This window comes from Pongo pygmaeus, chromosome 5, assembly GCF_028885625.2.
Source record: "Pongo pygmaeus isolate AG05252 chromosome 5, NHGRI_mPonPyg2-v2.0_pri, whole genome shotgun sequence".
Classification (NCBI taxonomy): Eukaryota; Metazoa; Chordata; class Mammalia; order Primates; family Hominidae; genus Pongo; species Pongo pygmaeus.
In genome coordinates this window covers 379,019-397,695 of record NC_072378.2, presented here as the reverse complement: position 1 = coordinate 397,695, position 18,677 = coordinate 379,019, and the positions used below count along the sequence as shown (strand labels likewise).

The following is an 18,677-nucleotide window of genomic DNA, read 5'->3' as shown; positions in this document are numbered from 1 at the left end:
TCCATTCCCAAAGTGCAGAGTGCACCATATCGTCGTCTTTCTCCTTTGATGCTTTGTTGTCGGCACTAGAACAGCATTTCACACATTGCATTATGATTAGTTTAATGGAGATGCACTTCTTTTCTAGATGTACATTATTTTTAAATGTTTTCATGTTAAATATTTTATCCATATAATAGAATAGATATCGCGTAATGTAGGAGGTAAGAGAGTGATAAAATGAACCCACGTGCTCCCACGCCGCCAAGCTGAAGGAACAAAGCATCCCAGAGGCCTTATGCCCGCTCGTGCCCCTGCACAGCCATGCCACCCACCTTCTCCTATAGAGAACTGCTTCTGAACTGTGTGGTTTCTAAACAATATTTTGTTTGAAATTACCTTTTTTGACTTTTACATTAGCATAAATAAGATTATATGGTGTGTGTTTTTCTGTGACTTTCTTTTCCCACTCAGTATTATTTTGAGATGTATCCATGTTGTAGCATGTAGGTCATGCTCGTTTGTAACATGAATTAAAGAATATGTTCCTTTTTCTTCTTTGAAAGAGTTTGCATAAGATTGGAATTGTTTATTCTTTGAATATTTAGAAAAACGCTCTGGTAATGGTATTTTCTGTATGCCCAGTATTTTCTTTGTGAGATGATTGCTAATGACTGGTCCAATTTCTTTAATGGTTATAGAACCATCCAGCTTTTTTATTTCTTCATGTTAGTTGTAGTCATCTATATTTTTCTAGGACTTTGCCCATTTTGCTTAAATTTTCAAATCTGTTGGTGTAAAATTGTTTTATAATAGTTTTATTTCATTACTTCAACCTCAGCTGCGATGTGGTCCTTATTTGTACTTACTATCGCTTGTTTGTATTTTTATTCTTTGTTTCTTGCCAGAGTCTTTTTCAGAGAATCAACTTTTGACTTTAGTAGTGCTCTCTCGTTATATCCTTGCTTTCTCTTGCAGTAATTTGGACTCTAATCTTGTTTATTTACATAGTTCATTGATTCTAAACCTTTCTGTCTTTTAATATGAACATTTAAGGCTGTGAATTTCCCTCTAAGTGTCTTTTTAGCTGTGTTTCCCATATTTTAACAAGTGGTATTTTAGTTATTCTTCAGTTTTTTTAGTTTTGAATTTTAATATCCTATTTTAGCCTTGGCTAGAAGTATGATTTTAAATTTCCAAGTTAAGGGAGCAGAGGAGTAGTTGGAATTAGTTTTCTCTTTGTTGGAGATTTCTAACATCATTGTTCTGAGGTCAGAGAATATCATGTTTTTAGGTTTGCTGAGGCTTGCTTTGTAAGCTCATATGTGGACAGTTTTGTGAAACCCTACCTCAGTTGAAAAGATCGTGTCCTTATGTTTTGGATACCACATTCCACAGATGTCTATCACATTGGGTTTGTGGATTATGTTGTTCAGTCTTGGATATCCATTCCTTTTGTTTGTTTGGTTTGGACTTTGATCTCTTGATTACTGAGAAAAATGTAGTAAGGTTTTTCCTTGGCTCCTTTTTAGATATTTTATTTGCCTTTTCTGTTCTGTATTTTTATTATGTGTCTTGGTATTATTATGTTTTTGGCCTTTTTGTTCCCTTGGCTGTGATTGATGTCTTTAATCAACTCTGGAAATTTCTAAGCCATTATCTCTTCAAATATTTTTTCTTCTCCATTCACACTTTTCTGTCCTTCAGGATCTCCTATTGGGCGTATGTTAGACCTTCTCACTCTATTCTTCACATCTCTTAATTTTTTCTTTTTTTTTTCCTCCTCATCTTTAATTTTCTGTACTGATTGGGGTAATCTCCTCAGCTCTCTCTTTTTGTCCCTTGTTACTTCAGTTGTGTCTAATCTTGCTGAAATTTACTGTGTATTGAAATGTTATTTCAGTTGTGTTTCTTCTCCAGAAACTTTGTTTTTTGTTACTAAGTAAGGGGGAATTATTAACTTACTCTAACATGGTGTAATTTCAGAGATCAGGGAAGGAGATTGTAGTAGCAGCAAAGTTCTTTCCAAAGTCTCACCGATTATTCTGTATAGATAGAAAAGCAAATACAAGCTATCGTCAAGTACAAGATTATCCTATTGAGAATAGTGGAGCAAACAAGTGAAGCCTCATATATACGATGTGAGGTGACTAACTTGATTATTAAAAATTCATGGCTGGGTGCAGTGGCTCCTGCCTGTAATCCCTGCACTCTGGGAGGCTGAGGTGGGCGGACCACCTAAGGTGAGGAGTTCAAGACGAGCCTGGCCAACATGGTGAAACCCCATCTCTACTAAAAATAAAAAAATTAGCTGGGCATGGTGTGCGCATGTGTGGCTTGGAAGCCCTCACTAACAAGTCCTGGAGACATGGGCTGTCCTTCTGTTTCAGGTGACAGTATATCCTGTTTCATCTGTGGTTTTCTTTTTTATGTTAATACTTCTCCTAGGAATTAAGAGTTTTTTTTTAATTAGTTATTTACTTGGCATTTATTTTGCCCACATTTGACAAGTTGTGATTCAGTAATACAAAGGAATGTCAGTTTGCCACCTGTCCTGCCATCCATTTGAAAAGAGCTAAAAAAAAATTAATTTGTCTGAATCTAGTTATCCAGATTCACTTGGATAGATGTTCTGATGATAGTTTGATGACCTTATTTCTATACAGATGGCCAAATTAAAGGCAGTCTTTCTGTCATGTTTGGAATGAAAATAATTGTTTGTTGTTTATTTTCTTTCTTGGAAGCATAATTTTTAAAAAGCATTATTACCAAAAAGTTTTTAAAATCACAAATTGGAAATTTTAAATTGGAAACATTAAAATACATCAAAATAATGATGTTACCTTTTAAACCATCGTGACTGTGTTGAAGACAACAGTAAAGAAGTTAGAGAAATATGACAATCGACTTAGGCATCTCTTCTCCAGGACTGTCCGTTGGGAGCACTGGCTGGAATCAATGCCTGGTGTGCGAGATGAAAATGTTGTTGAATATACATGATTGCTGCTAAGAAAGGTAGAACGGTGGCTTATCTTGGGAGTATTGTCCACTACACCAAAATTCTGCCTCCAGCATATGCCTTACTTCTGTAAGTTATTACCAACAGTTTTTTAATGCTTCGAAAGACCCTCCTCAGTGCTAATATGTATGAATTCAGTGAGTAAGTCTGTTTCTGAATACAGATATTCCTGAACTTATGATGGGGCTACCTCCAGATAAACCCTTACAAAATTGAAAATAATCGTAAGCACATTTTCTACTTATGATATTTTCTTTTTTTTTTTTTTTTCAGACAGAGTCTCGCTCTGTCACCCAGGCTGGAGTGCAGTGGTGCGATCTTGGCTCACTGCAACCTCGGCCTCCCGGGTTCAAGCGATTCCCTGCCTCAGCCTCCCTAGTAGCTGGGATTATAGGCATCCGTCACCACACCCAGCTGATTTTTGTATTTTTAGTAGAGACAGGGTTTCATCATCTTGGCCAGGCTGGTCTTGAACCCCTGCCTCAGCCTCCCAATGTGCTAGGATTATAGGCGTGAGCCACCGTGCCCGGCCAGATATTTTCTGCTAACAGTGGGTTTAACCTGATGTAGCACATCATAAGCCGGGGAGCATACTGAATGCGTATTGCTCTTACACCTTGGTGAAGTGGGAAAATCATGAGTTGAACTATCGTTAAGTTGGGACTGTCTGTAAACAATTAAATTGTTACCTTCTTTAAAGAAGGCACTGTGTTTTTGTTAGAGACACCTGCCCTAAAAGGCCACTGTACCCTCAGGCATCTCCACTCTGCAGCCTTTCTCGCCCCCATCAGTGACCCTTCAGCACTCCCTTTCCGTTTAACCACTGCATTCCTTAAACACATCTTTTTATAAATGCTTTCTTTTCTTCCTTTCCTATTAGACTGATTTCCTTAGTGTCAGGATGTTTTTAAAGTTAATCTTTCTTCCTCACTCTCAGGTGGTGATTAATGGTAGATGGATCTGACCCTTGCTTTTTGAGCAGGAATCAAGCAGACCCAGTTAACATCTATGTTCAGCAGCCAGTATGAACAGGGTGTTAGTGAAAATGAGGCTGTTGAGTTAATAGAAATAGCTGCTAGCATTTATTATGTATTTGCTTTCAGTGTGCTATGCAAGTTTCCTGAATTATCTGTTTAAATCTTTGTAACAAAAAGTATGAGCTGTGTACTCCTGACATTGGTCCTGCCTTATCACACATTAATACTGCCATTCTACTCTCTTTTTGTAGCATTTGCCTATTAACTGTTTGCACATCTGTTTATTTTCAACTCCTCTTTTCCCTTCTTTTTTTAAAAAATGAGGTGTAATTTACCTACAGTAAAAGACATAAATCTTAAGCTTATGGATTGATGGCTTTTTACATATGCACACGTTCCAGTATCCACCACCAGATGAAAATACAAAACCTTCCCTTGTGCCCTGTTTCAGTAGGCTCCCTTCTCAACAACGTTGCAGCTGCTGTTTGCAGAGAATCATTTTGCCTGTCCCAGAACTTTACGTGGAATTCCATGCAGTTTGTTGTCTTTTGTATCTGGCTTCTTTTGCTCCAAATTAATTTTTTGAGATTCATCCAATTGTGTGTACCAGTGATTCATTTTCTTTTATTGCTGAGTTTGGATAACCAGATTTTGTTTAATCATTCTCATGGTGATGGACATGGGGTTGTCTCCAGTTTTAGGCCTTTATGGATAAAGTTGCGGTGAATATTCTTGCAAGTCTCTTTGTGGACGTTTGTACTCACTGATCTTGGATATAAACCTTGAAGTGCAATAGCTGGTCGTGGCGCAAGCTGATTAGGAACTCTGAGTAGTTTTCCATAGTGTACACTCCATCGGTCATCAGCTCGCACGTGTGCTCCGTTGGTCATCAGCTCTAGCGTGTGCTCCGTCGGTCATCAGCTCGAGCGTGCGCTCCGTTGGTCATCAGCTCTAGCGTGTGCTCCGTCGGTCATCAGCTCGAGCGTGCGCTCCGTCGGTCATCAGCTCTAGCGTGTGCTCCGTCGGTCATCAGCTCGCGCGTGCGCTCCGTCGGTCATCAGCTCGAGCGTGCGCTCCGTCGGTCATCAGCTCTAGCGTGTGCTCCGTCGGTCATCAGCTCTAGCGTGTGCTCCGTCAGTCATCAGCTCGAGCGTGCGCTCCGTTGGTCATCAGCTCTAGCGTGTGCTCCGTCGGTCATCAGCTCGCGCGTGCGCTCCGTCGGTCATCAGCTCTAGCGTGTGCTCCGTCGGTCATCAGCTCTAGCGTGTGCTCCGTCGGTCATCAGCTCGCGCGTGTGCTCCGTCGGTCATCAGCTCGAGCGTGCGCTCCGTCGGTCATCAGCTCTAGCGTGCGCTCCGTCGGTCATCAGCTCGAGCGTGCGCTCCGTCGGTCATCAGCTCGCGCGTGCGCTCCGTCGGTCATCAGCTCGCACGTGTGCTCCGTTGGTCATCAGCTCTAGCGTGTGCTCCGTCGGTCATCAGCTCTAGCGTGCGCTCCGTCGGTCATCAGCTCTAGCGTGTGCTCCGTCGGTCATCAGCTCTAGCGTGTGCTCCGTCGGTCATCAGCTCTAGCGTGCGCTCCGTCGGTCATCAGCTCTAGCGTGTGCTCCGTTGGTCATCAGCTCTAGCGTGTGCTCCGTCGGTCATCAGCTCTAGCGTGCGCTCCGTCGGTCATCAGCTCGTGCGTGCGCTCCGTCGGTCATCAGCTCTAGCGTGTGCTCCGTTGGTCATCAGCTCTAGCGTGTGCTCCGTCGGTCATCAGCTCGTGCGTGCGCTCCGTCGGTCATCAGCTCGCGCGTGCGCTCCGTCGGTCATCAGCTCGAGCGTGTGCTCCGTCGGTCATCAGCTCTAGCGTGTGCTCCGTCGGTCATCAGCTCGAGCGTGCGCTCCGTCGGTTATAAACTTGAGTGTACGCTCCGTCGGTTATAAACTCGGTTATAAACTGCATCCTAGCCAACACTTAATATTACCAATCTTGTTTATTTTAGCCAATCTCATTGTTGCTTTATTTGGCTTTCCCTAATAATGATGTTAAGTACCTTTTCTTGTATATTCAGATACTCACATTCAGGTAGCTTGTTTCTTGAAGTGCTTGTTTAACCCCAGCTCATTTTTAAACTGGATCAGTCATCTTTCTATTGATGATTTTTAGAAGGCTCTAAATAAGTACTTTGTCACTCATACATATTTTTTCAGTGCATGGCTTGCTGTTTTGTTTTTATAATATCTTTTGAGCAGAACTGTTTAATTTTGATGAGATCCACTGTATCAAGCTTTTAAAATGTTTAATGCCTTTCATATGTTGTCAGAATCTTTACCTGCTTCAATGTCCTGAATGTTTTTTCCCAGAAGTTTTGTAACGTTAACTTTTATGTTTAGGTCTATGATGTCCACCCTTATGCCAGTATTGCATTGTTTTATTTATTATAGGTTTATAGTCAGTCTTGATATCATGTAGTATGAGTCTTCCAACTTTGTTCTTTTTAAATTGTTTGGGCTATTTTAGTTCCTTTCCATTTATATATAAATTTTAGCCTGTGAATTTTTACCAAGAAAAGGCCTTTTAGGAGTTCATTGAATTTGGAGAAAATTACCAATATTGATCATCCTATTTATTTGTTTAGGCCATCTTTAATTTCTTTCAGCAATGTTTTGTAGTTTCCATTAGAGATTTTCCATGTTTTTGTTAAGTTTATTCCTAGGTGTTTTATTTTTTATGGTATTGTATTATAATTCTTCTGTGTCTATTATATAGAAATATAATTGATTTTTGTTATTGACTCTGCTGCCTCCATAAATTTACTTATTCCATTAGTATGTCAACCTGCTTAGAATTTCTAAATACGTAATCATGTCTTCTGTTAATAAAAACAGTTTTACTTCTTCTTTTTTGGTATTATTTCTTGCTGGATCTCATGGACTAGGACCTCTGGTATAATCTTGAAATAGTGGTGAAAGGGGACAACTTTGCCTTATTCCTGATCTTCTGGAGAAAGCATTCTATATTTGTACCATTTTGTAGATGCCCTTTACACAGCTGATTTTCTTTCTAGTCTTAGTTTACTGAGAATTTTTGTCATGAAAGTATACTGAATTTTCTCAAGTGCTTTTTCATCTGTTGAAAAAATACCACCTCTGCGTGATATGTTTTTAAAATTTATTTATAGTTTTTATTTGCCAATAGTTTGTTTGGATTTTTATGTCTTTGTTCATGAAGGCTATTGGCGTGTGATTTTTTTCTTATAATATCTTGCTCAGTTTGGATATTAGGGTTATACTGGCTTCATTAAACAAAATAGGAAATGCTTTCAGCCTCTATTCTATGAAAGTGTTTGTGTGTGCTGTAATTTCTTCCTTACATGCTTGGTAGAGTCACAGGTGAAACCACCTGGACCCGAAGTTTTCATTGTCAAACCCTTGCCTGTAATGGATTCAATTAGTTTAATAAATATAGGACTAGTTGTGCCAGTTTTTGAAGGTTGTGTTTTTCAGCAGATTAGCAATTTCCTCTATGTTGTGAAGACTTGATGGCATAAAACTGTAATGTCCTTTTACTATCCTTTAATGTCTTCAGGATCTACAGGAATGTTTCTTTTTTCATTGCTGTTCTTGGCAATATGTGGGTTTTTTTCTTTATTTCTTCATCAGTCTTGCCCAGGAGCTTATTGTTTTTGTCATTACTCCTTTTTAATTTTTAAAAAATCTCCAATTTTTTAAGAGACAGGGTCTTGCTCTGTTACCCAGATTGGAGTACGGTAGTTGAATCATACCACACTGCAGCCTCAATCTCCTGGGCTAAAGTAATTCTGTCACCATAGCCCCCAAGTAGCTGGGACCACAGATGCGCACCACTATGCCTGGCTAATCATTTTTATCATTATTTTCAAAGAACCTACTTTTGGCATTGGTGGTTTTCTTTAATATTTACCTTTTTAAAAAATTGATTTCTGTTCTTTATGTTTTCCTTCTATTTTCTTTGGGTTTAATTTTCTCTTTTTCTAGATACTTGGGGCAGAAAATTAGAGCAGTAATTTAAGTTTTTCTCCTTTTAAACTTTTCTTTTAAAATATGTTCAGCTATAAATTTCTAGCCACTGGTTCTCTCTCGCAGATTTTGATATGTTATCTCTTCATTGTGTGTTATTAGTATTTCCCTTTTGGATGCCTCCTTCCTTTGAAGAAATCTTACTTAGCACTTGTATTTCACATGCCCAGGGAGTCTCTAATCATCTATTTCAGTTTGTGTTTAGAGATACTAGAGAAAGAGAGAGATAAAGAAGGGCGAGAGGGAACTCAGAGTTATTGCCTGTCACCGTTTTCCTCAGTAGTTCATCTTCTTCGTTCTGATGTATTTGATTTTAGGTTAGAGCCCTTTCTCATTACATGGGTGAAATACTCTTTGAACCGTTGCATATCCAAAAATATCTTTCTCGGAGTGTTAAGAGAATGACACGCTGGCTAAATACAGGATTCTTGGGTTCTGTTCTTTCATTCCTGTAGATTTTAATCCAGTGATTTCAGCTGCATGTGAGAAATCTGACGTCAGACCAGTTCTTTCTTCTTTGTAAGTAAATTATTCTTTTGATCTAGAAGCTTGAAAGTCATTCTGTCTGTCTCTCTCTCTCTGTCTCTCTCTCATTTAGAATAAATGTATTAGAAACTAGAAACTTTAACAGTAGTTGCCTAGATATGTGGGCTGTCTTACCAGTCTAGCCTGGCACTCTGCAAGCCTACTCAAGTTGCAAACTTGGGTCTTTCTTTAGATCCAGTTAAATTTTCTCCTATTGCTTGCTTAATTAATACCTTTTCTCTAGCTGCTTATATTTCTTTACTTGAATTTCTATTTTTTGCATGTTAGAGCTCCTGGGCTTATCTTCTAGTCTTGTTCTTCATAATTTTCATGTCTTTACATTTTTATTCTATGCTTTGAAGTAGTTCTTGCACTTCAGATCAGTCTCAACAGTGACCAGGAGTTTCTTCTGTTAATCTACTCAGTTGTTAGCTTTGGAAGTTGTATGCTTCACCTCTGGAAATCTTGTTTTGTATTATACTTTAATCTTCATGAGGGTTTTCTTTCTTTTTTCTGTTCAAGTTGTTGCTTGTCTCTTCTGCAGCTGAGTTTCGCTGCTCGATGGGTGTTCCTGTGCGTAGCAGCGGACTCCCTTAGATGTGTGTTTATTTTTCATTGTAGTTCGTTGCAGCTCAGGCCTGGCATTGGAGAGAAGCCTATCCCTCTCAGGCCAGTGCTGCAGAAGCAGAACGACCACCAGCCCCCTGCAGAGTGACCTGGGCCCACAGACTCTCCACACCCCAGACTTCCCATATCCTCCATGCTTGGGTCTCTGCCTCCCCTCTCTTCCACTTCTGGCCTCCTGCCTGCTGGTGAGACCAGGCACACTCATGTAGGGCTGATGCCAGCCTCCTTACCCTCTTCTGCTCCCACTCCCATCAGGAGCCCCCACAGTCCATGCAGCTGAACTGTGCCAAGGACAGGACTTTCTAATAGGGGTCTTTCCTGTTTCTTTTTGCCCATGACAGCGAGCGTGTGTCTGGCCTCCCTATGGAGTTGCCTTAGAATCTAAGGCCTGACCTGCACACCACTCAGGTGGAGCTGTAACTGGAGGGAGAATCCAGGGGAGCTGCACTGGGATTGCTAGAGTGTCAGAGCAGGCTTATTTTCTATTGGTAACACTTTTCAAATGAATTAGTTAATATGAAGAAACATAACATAATTTTAAATGGTTCCTTTTTAATTGTAGTTTACTGGCTATTACAATTTAGTATTTATAATACCTCTTGCTCTGTGTACAGAAATGAGAGGTTAGTATTTTCAAAAATGAATGATACGGTTAGGATTTCTGTCCGTGCCCAAATCTCATCTTGATTTGTAATCGCCACAATCCCCACGTGCCAAGGGAGACCAGGTGGAGGTCATTGAACCGCAGTGGCCGTTTCCCCCATGCCGTTCTCGTGATAGTAAGTTCTAGTGGGATCTAATGGTTTTATAAGGGGCTCTCTTCCCCTTCCACTGGGTACTTGTCCTTCTGGCTGCCTTCTCCTTCTTCTTGTGAAGAAGATGCCTTGCTTCCCCTTTGCCTTCCACCAAGACTGTAAGTTTCCTGAGGGCTCCCTGGCCATGCATAACATAATTGAGTCAATTAAACTTCTTTCTTTTATAAATTACCTAATCTTGGGCAGTTCTTTATAGCAGTATGAAAACGGACTAATACAATGACCTATAGTCCATATATGGAGATTATTTTTTCTCCTGCAAAATAGCTATGCTAAAAGAGATCTTTATTACTGAAAATATATAAATAAAAGTCACGAGTTTTTGTAGGAAAATTGAGAAGTGCTTTTATTATAGTCTGAAGTATTTATTGTTAACATTATTTTACTTTTTCCATCACCCTGAAATAGGCAACTCATACTCTTCATTATGTGTTTATAGGTTAGCATGGCCTCATTGAAAGAACTAGATCAAAGACTCTTTGAAAATTACATCGAGTTGAAGGCAGATCCCATCGTTGGCTCCTTAGAACCTGGAATTTATGCAGGATATTTTGATTGGAAAGACTGCCTGCCTCCAACAGGTAAGTAATAAAGTTTCTTGAGTAATAGATGTGGATATACTTTTATCAATTGATACTTGCTTGAACTCTTTTCATTTTATTCTCATTTTTCTCATATCTGCTGAGAGTGAGAGATTAATTTGATTTTAACTTTTTGTTTGCTTAAACCCATTTCTTGGATAGTTTGGAAATTGGACACTTTGTATTATTACTCAGTGGATTAAAGCTCTTCTTAAATTCTAGAGAATCATTAATTATAACTTAAAATAATTAATCGTTTTAGTAATGCATTCCTGCTTCCTATGATCTTTTCACATAGATATAATAGAGTGATTGTGAGTGACAGTTTCATGCAATGACCTTGTGTACATCATCAAAAAATGTGTTAAAGAAATCTGGTCACTTCTATGTAAGACCTGATTAGTGATGCTGTAAAGGCAAAGGCTAAGAGAAAGGCGTGTAGGAGTGAGATTATTACAGGAATTTCGCAAAGAGAATTGAGTCACAGAAGGGTGAATGACACAGTTCAAGTATTATCTTTGTGATCTCAAATGAAAGTCACTTGAATCACTTCAAAATATATATTTTTAAAATAACTATTGCTTTCTGAATCAAGTAAACTTTTGATTGATCAAATAGTTGTTTCTTTGTGTGAAATAGTGTGGAATACCTAAAACCAAGCTGCCCGTTGGCACTTTTGTAGAGAAGTAGTTTATGTAGAAGTGGTCTTGCTGGTATCGGACACGGGTTCTTCATGGGTGTATATATGCAGATATAACAACACACCAGTGAGTTGTTAACAGGTTTGGTAACTTCATTGTTTTAACTAATCACTTTAACCTCCTTTTGTTTTTATCGTATAGCGCTTATACTAAATGATGATAAAATTGTTTACTGTTTAAACACCTTTGGTTTTTATTGTATACTGTTCACATATAGTGATGCCCAAAGTCTAAATTAAAAACTGGGATCATTAAATTAGCCACGGTTACTTAATGTGACCACAGTTATTGAATTTCCTGAGCTCACAGTCATGGCAGTCATGCCAGCCCTTATTCCTCCTGTGCTTTTCTGTACACACGCTTTTCTGTGCCCAAACCACATTCAGTTCATACCCTCAAAGTACATCCTTTTAAAGTTTAAGGCAGGTTCTATCAGTATCTTACTTAAAATTCTTACAACATCTTCTCATGATAGTAAAACCTGGGAAGTTGTGCTGTGCCAGCCTCTGCCCTGGCACCCTGCCCACTGCCCCAGTGCTCCACCCCACAGCCCCTCTCCAGCTGGACTCAACCTCTGCCTTTTTGAAAAGCTCATCCTTCTAAAATATAAATTGGATCCTGTCAATCCCCTGCTGAAAAACCTTCCAGGAGGCTCATTCTCCCTGAGGCTAACCCCAGACTTCTCAGACAAGGTAGCATCCCCACAGGTACCAGATTCCACGGACGCTCAAGTTCCTGGTGTGAAATGCTGTCATATTTGCATGTAACCTATGCACATCCTCCTGTATGCTTTAAATCATTTCTAGATTACTTATAACACCTAATACAATGCCCATGCTTTGTGAATAGTTGTTATACTATATCGTTTAGGGAGTCATGACAAGGAAGAAAGTTTGTACATGCTCAGTACAGATGCAGCCATCTGGTCCCCCCACCCCAGAATATTTTCCATTCATGGTTGGTTGAATCCACAGATGCAGAAGCCACTGTTGTGGGGGCCACAAATGCAGAGGCCACAGATGCAGAGGCCACAAATGCAGAGGGCCAGCAGTACTCCCTGTGCTTGCTATGAGTTACTTCCCTCTCCATGGGCTCCCCCAGGCAGGAGGCAGGCTGGGTGCTTTGTGCACTGTGAACCCTGTGCCTAGTCCCTCTCACCTCTGCCCCTCTCCTAACCTCTCCTGCCCTTCCAGGCCCTGTGTCCTCTGGGAGCTCACCCAGCCCATCCCCTGCATGTCTCCAGGTTGAATGCAGGAGCCCATCCCCTGCATGTCTCCAGCCTACCTCCATTCGTGATGCTCCCAGAGCAGTTCTTACCACTCTCTGTGCCCGCAGGAAATGTTTTGTCATTATCTACCTCCTTGCTGGACAGTCTCAGCACAAGGCCGTCATTTGGGTGTCTTGTTCTCAGAGTTTTTAGCACAGTGCAGTTTGTGACACTCAGCTGATGCTGTGTGTGTGTTTGTGGAGTAAATGAAGATTGGCATTTTCTATAATAATATACCATCTTCCTAAATGTGCCAGTTGCTCCTTCTCTTCCAAGTGTTTGCCATACGCCTTTGTCTGATTTTTCTCAAAATTTTCTCAGTAGGAAAGTACATTATACAGTGTTTTAGCTTCCACTGTTCTTCTGATTCGCTTTTTAATAAACAGTACATGGTGGATATTCATATTTGCTGAATGAAAATGAGTTAGAGTACTCATTTTCTTGTCCTTTGTGAATTCTCATATGGTAGTTGTGTACACTTGCTAAATTTGAGCAACTGCATTTCAATTAAAATGCAACTGTCAAGTATATCTAACACATCAGCAAGTCTATCTGTTTAACTATTTAAACTCTTACCGAACAATGTATTACCTTGCATCACCACAGAAAAAGTAACACATTGTTCAGTAATCGTTAAAATGAATTTCGTTAAAGTTCGTATCTTCCCCTGTGATTTGCATGTAAGTACATTAACTGTTCACTCTGAAATCATGCTTATCTTATTTGGTTATGTTCAAGGCTATTAAATCACTTGTGATATTTCTTTGAGAATAGAAAAAAACCATGACACAGCCCCTCTGAGTTTCCTGCGCTTCAGTGATTACTATAAAAATTTAGAATGGGCCACCGAGTTTCAGTCTCAACAAAGTGATTCTTCTCTGTCGTCACTGAAATCTCCGATTGTTACTAAGAAAGAGGATTTATTTGCCCCTGATGCAGAGGAAGACTTTTCTTTGCCAGCCGTCTCTCAGACCTGCTGCCTCCCTTAACAAACAGTGAGGTATCTTTAGTGTATGCCGAACACAGGCAGGGGCAGTCGAGAATGTCTGTCAGGTGAAAGGCAGGTCTTTCCCATCCACCCACTCCAAGGTGTCTTTGGAAAACAGACATCTATGAAGGCCTGTTCCCTGAAGGGCGTCGTTAGGTCGCAGTACTTCAAGTGCAGGGGCTGCTGGCCATTATCACGAGGCTGTGAATCCTGTGACAGCACTTCAGTGAGCAGTAACCAGGGCGCGGGGGGTAAATGGCAGGCAATGCCAGACTAACAGGGATCTTAGGTTTCTACTGCATCCAGTTAGTTACCACGACTTGGAATTTCAGAGTCCTCACTGGATTTATTTAAGGTACCCAGAGTCCCGTCTCTGTGACCTTCATATTTTCCAGCCATGACATTGAACTAGACAAACCTCTGTTGTGAATTAGGATCAGAGCCTAAATGTAATCCTGAGATTGATCTTAATAAGAGTCTGTAACCTCAGATAATCTTCAATACAAAATTAAGATTCTTCTGGCTGTGTGACATTAAGTGGTGAGGCTTTTTTTTTTTTTTTAACATAGCTTCGTTTATTGGTTTTGTTTTTTTCCTAAGACAAACTTTCTTTCATAAGCAAATGGCACACGGCACCATACTATCAGCAATTTATTTACTCTTTCTCAGATTCCAAAAACATGTAGAAGTCGTCGGTGCTCGTTTCACTTGTATAAACTCTATTTAATTCTGTTCTTTTTGTAGTTTTGACTTCATGATTACTAACTGAACCTCAGCCTTGCATAGTCATATAGTGATTTTTAGTTTGTTTAAAGCTGACTTAAGTTGAGACCTTGTGTAAAGTGAGCAGCCAAAATAGTTTGACTATTAATCTTCCAAAATAATTTCAATTAACAACTTTAGTATTATCTTCAGAGTTTACTTCTTCAGAAACTGAATTTTGCAAATCATGTAGGTAACTGATTACTTATTGCTGTAGTTACCAATAAATTTAGTTTCCGATACTGTATGTAGTGATTAAAAAAAAAATCCAGTTGATTAATTTCATGATTCAACAAGAGATATCCGTTAAAGCCATAGCTATGTTTTTTTAAATCTTACCGTTGGGTATTTAAATTGGTGTCACATCTTTATTTGTGTATATGTCAGTAAAGATTATTCTGGTTAGTTCTGAGTCACAAAACTGCTGTTAAGATTTTAATTGTTCTGTTATCTGCAATTATTAAGAGTTCTTAGTATTTGAATTTTATAAATTTTAAATAAATTAAGAATACTGTTGGTCTTTATTTACAAATACACATTGAAGTTCACGTCTTTGGAACATTAAATAAGAAAAAAGTATTTAAGTTTTCTGTTGAATACTGGTTTTATTTTTTCTATCAAAAAGTCATAAAAATTTAAATTAATATATATTATTTAAAGGTATTTACTAAGTGAATCTAAACTTAATCATTTTCTATAGGTAAATAGTGAACTGATTTTTGATTCAAATGTTCTTATATTAATTATAGTAATTGAAATTATAATGGGAAGGGGAAAACTTTATATAATTTGTGACATTATATAAATGTCTAGGACCATTCTAAAAATAACAGCAGAGTTGGTTGCTTCCATGTATGATGCATATAACCTAGAGTAGAGTAACCTCTGCCCGTCAGTGATGTGCCAGAGCACGGGCTTGGGGTGCACAGTCCATCAGTGGGAGAGACTTGTAAGTGTGTTGTCCAAGCAGTGTGCCAAGCAGCATATTCCAACAAACTGAAGAGAAAGAAAATGTAAATCTAATTATGGAGACAGAGGCAGAAGCACAGCTCTTCTCGAGTCTATGCTTGTTGAATTTTATTTTAAGATCTCTACCTTTTAGAATGTATCTTGCAGATGTTTTCACTGAATTTTACGAGAGACGTTGCACAATTAGGTTATCTCTTGCATCCTGCAACTTAAATCATTCAAAGCTCAGGTCCAGCATAGAATTTCTAGAGAATAAGAAAAATACTACAAGAATGGAGATAAGGAGAAATTGTAATTTTTGTTTGATTTTCAAAAAAATGGAAAACTGCAGACAGACCTCAAAGTTTAATGTAGCTCTCTGAGAAAATGGACCATTAAAATGTTTTCAGGTCCTTATAAAATAAGTTGTATGTTACATGTATATGTGAATTTATACATATATTCCTTATACATGCATTTATACACACACATTACTATGTACACGTTTAGTAACGTAGTCAGCATTTATTGCATATATACCATGTGCAAGGCAGAGGGCTTTGCGTAAATCACCTGATTTAATCTATATAACAGCACCTCAAGGAGTAAGCAGTATTTTTATTCTCATTTTATAGATGAAGCCACTGAGCACAAAGAGGTTAAGTGACTTGCTTAAGGTCACGTAGCTAGGAAGTGGTGGGGTAGGAGTTCCGAGTTCAAATCCAGGCAGCCCTTAATTTTAGGCATTGTGCTGTGTTGCTAGACAATAAACAGCCTCCATTAGAAATCCACAAAGAGCCGGGCGCAGTGTCTCACTCTTGTAATCCCAGCACTTTGGGAGGGTGAGGCAGGCAGATCACCTGAGGTCGGGAGTTCAAGACCAGCCTGACCAAAATGGAGAAACCCCATCTCTACTAAAAATACAAAATTAACCGGGTGTGGTGGTGCATTCCTGTCATCCCAGCTACTCGGAAGGTTGAGGCAGGAGAATCGCTTGAACCCAGGAGGCAGAGGTTGCCGTGAGCCGAGATTACGCCATTGCACTCCAGCCTGGGGCAACAAGAGCGAAACTCCGTCTCAAAAAAAAAAAAAAAAAAAAAATCCACAAAGAAAAAGGCAGATGTGCTGGTAGAATAGACACAAGTTCATGAAATTCACAAAATAACTAATATGGCCAGTAAATATAAGAATAGGATAAAATTCATCAATTCTCAGATTGTAATTTAAAATACCATTAGGGTATCATTTTATTAAAAGCCTCTGGATTGACACATATTGTAAAGCTTGATAATACCTGCTTTTTGGCAAAGGTACAGAGAAACAAACTACTCTGTCATCTTTCTAGGAGTGTAAATTGGCCCATCTATACACATACATGCGTGCGTGTGTGTGTGTGTGTGTGTATGCACACATTTATATGTATAGAATTTACTTAGAAATTTTGTTTCTAAGAATTTGCCTTAAGGAAAGTTTTACAGAAGTAACTAAAGAATTATGTACAGTGATGTTTATTGAAACATTTTTTAATATATGTAGAATCTGAAAAACTAAATGCCCATCTGTAGTGAATTGGTTAGATAATTTATTATATATCTAAACAAATACTATGCTTTCTTTATAATGGATGAGATGGATAGATGGATAAGTAAATGCATACCTATATGTGGGGGACTGTCCATATATTGGTAGAAAATGTTGATTAAGGAAACATGCATTCATTCTTTCCTCATTTTTATTGAAAAAGACAATGTATCAATTTCATATGTACAATATGACATGTATAAACATATCTTGAAAGGGGATAGGAGGGAGCATGCTAGAAAACTTTAATTTTCTACTTTAAAATTTTGTTTTTAAAAATATTGGGGAGGAATAGATGTATTTTTATTTTTAAAAAAGAAATTTCTATATTTTAAAGAAATGAAAAACTTTATGGAGACAGCATACCCACAAAGAACAGGCACATACGGTACTAACTTGTTTTCTTCTTGGACACACACTTGGTTTGATAGAGAAATGGCATACATGGTGAATTTAGGTTTCAGCAAGTCGTTTGACAGTTTTTCCTGATATTTTCAGGAATCCTAGTTGCTGACTTATTGCCATCATGTCTTCATGTCAGTCTAGAGGAAAGCCTCTAGTCATTGCAAGAACACTCATTGAATGATGTTCAACATTTTATTAGACATTTGAAAATGGAATAAATTCCACTTTGGGTAAATTTATGAAGAAAAACCTAGTAAAGTTAGCTTAGTAGTAGCACTGTCTTACACTTAGAAAGTTTCTACAATGCCTTTATGTAAGCCTGTGATGGAACTGTCCTAAAATTAATGACAAAATGTAGCATGCTTTCTTAATTAGAACTACCACAGAATAAAAAGTACAAGCTTCAGAGGAATTTTGGTTTCAGTAATAGAGGAAGAACTTATCAGACTAACCGTTCCACAGTTAAAAATTGAACTCTGCACAGAATATAGAAACCCAGCTGTGAGAAGCACTGGAGAGCCGTCAAAAGCAGACAGACTGGAGGGGGCGCTTGAACCCTTGCAGGAGGGGAGCTTGCACCAGCCCGATCTGAGGGCTGTCCACGACTGCTGCAGCAGGTGCCCAGCACTCCTGCAGAAGGCACAGAGGGATGCAGCCAAAGAAACTCACACTCGATGGAAACTTGAATCTAAAGGAAGGAATAAAAAGTATCAGAAATGGTTGATATGTGGGAAAATAGAAAAGACAAACTTTTTGGGTTTTGACTTTTGATTTTTTAAAAGATGATTAAATATAGAAAAATTTCTATATTTATTAAGTAGAATTCACAGTCAAAGACCTTTCTTTGTGGAAAATTCCAAGTCTAAATGGTTTTACCAATAAGTTCTATGTAACATTTAAGGAATAAATAATACCAATTTTATACAAACTTTATCAGAAAATATAATAGGAAGCATATTCAATCTTATTTTATGAAACCTGCATAACCCCAAATCAAAAATAGGACAAGAACATTACAAGGAAAGAAAATTACAGACTAGGGTCCCTCATGAACATTGGAACAAAAAATTCTAACAATTATTTTTAGCAGATCAAGGCACTGTTGTCCATAGAGTGGAACACTAATTCATTATGACTAAGTAGGGTTTCTTCTTTTTATGTTTGAAATTTTTGTTTTATTTATTTTTATTTTATTTCATTTTCCTTTAAGTTCTGGGACACATGTGCAGAGCATGCAGGTTTGTTGCATAGATATAGATGTGCCGTAGCGTTTGGTAGTCATTGGATGACCAGAGGCAGGAGCCATGGTAACTTCTTCCCAAGATGACACCTCTACGTAATTACAGTCATTGCCGGGTCTGGTGGTTCTTCCCCATATGTAAATGTCCTAATGAATGACCGAATAAGGATTATAAGACATTTTTCTTTCCGCTCAGCATATATTGCTCTTACTTTTCTA

The 18,677-nt window shown here is 38.7% G+C and overlaps 1 protein-coding gene across 3 annotated transcripts in view; it reads left to right on the top strand.

Annotated features, from left to right (window-relative positions):
- The window catches only part of EXOC2 (exocyst complex component 2), a 210,691-nt gene that overhangs the window by 156,593 nt on the left and 35,421 nt on the right, over positions 1-18,677 (top strand). For all 3 annotated transcript variants that reach the window (XM_054490866.2, XM_054490867.2, XM_054490868.2), the window contains exon 23: positions 10,425-10,566. In XM_054490866.2, the coding sequence (XP_054346841.1) occupies positions 10,425-10,566 (142 nt within the window). The remainder of the gene's footprint in view (positions 1-10,424; positions 10,567-18,677) is intronic.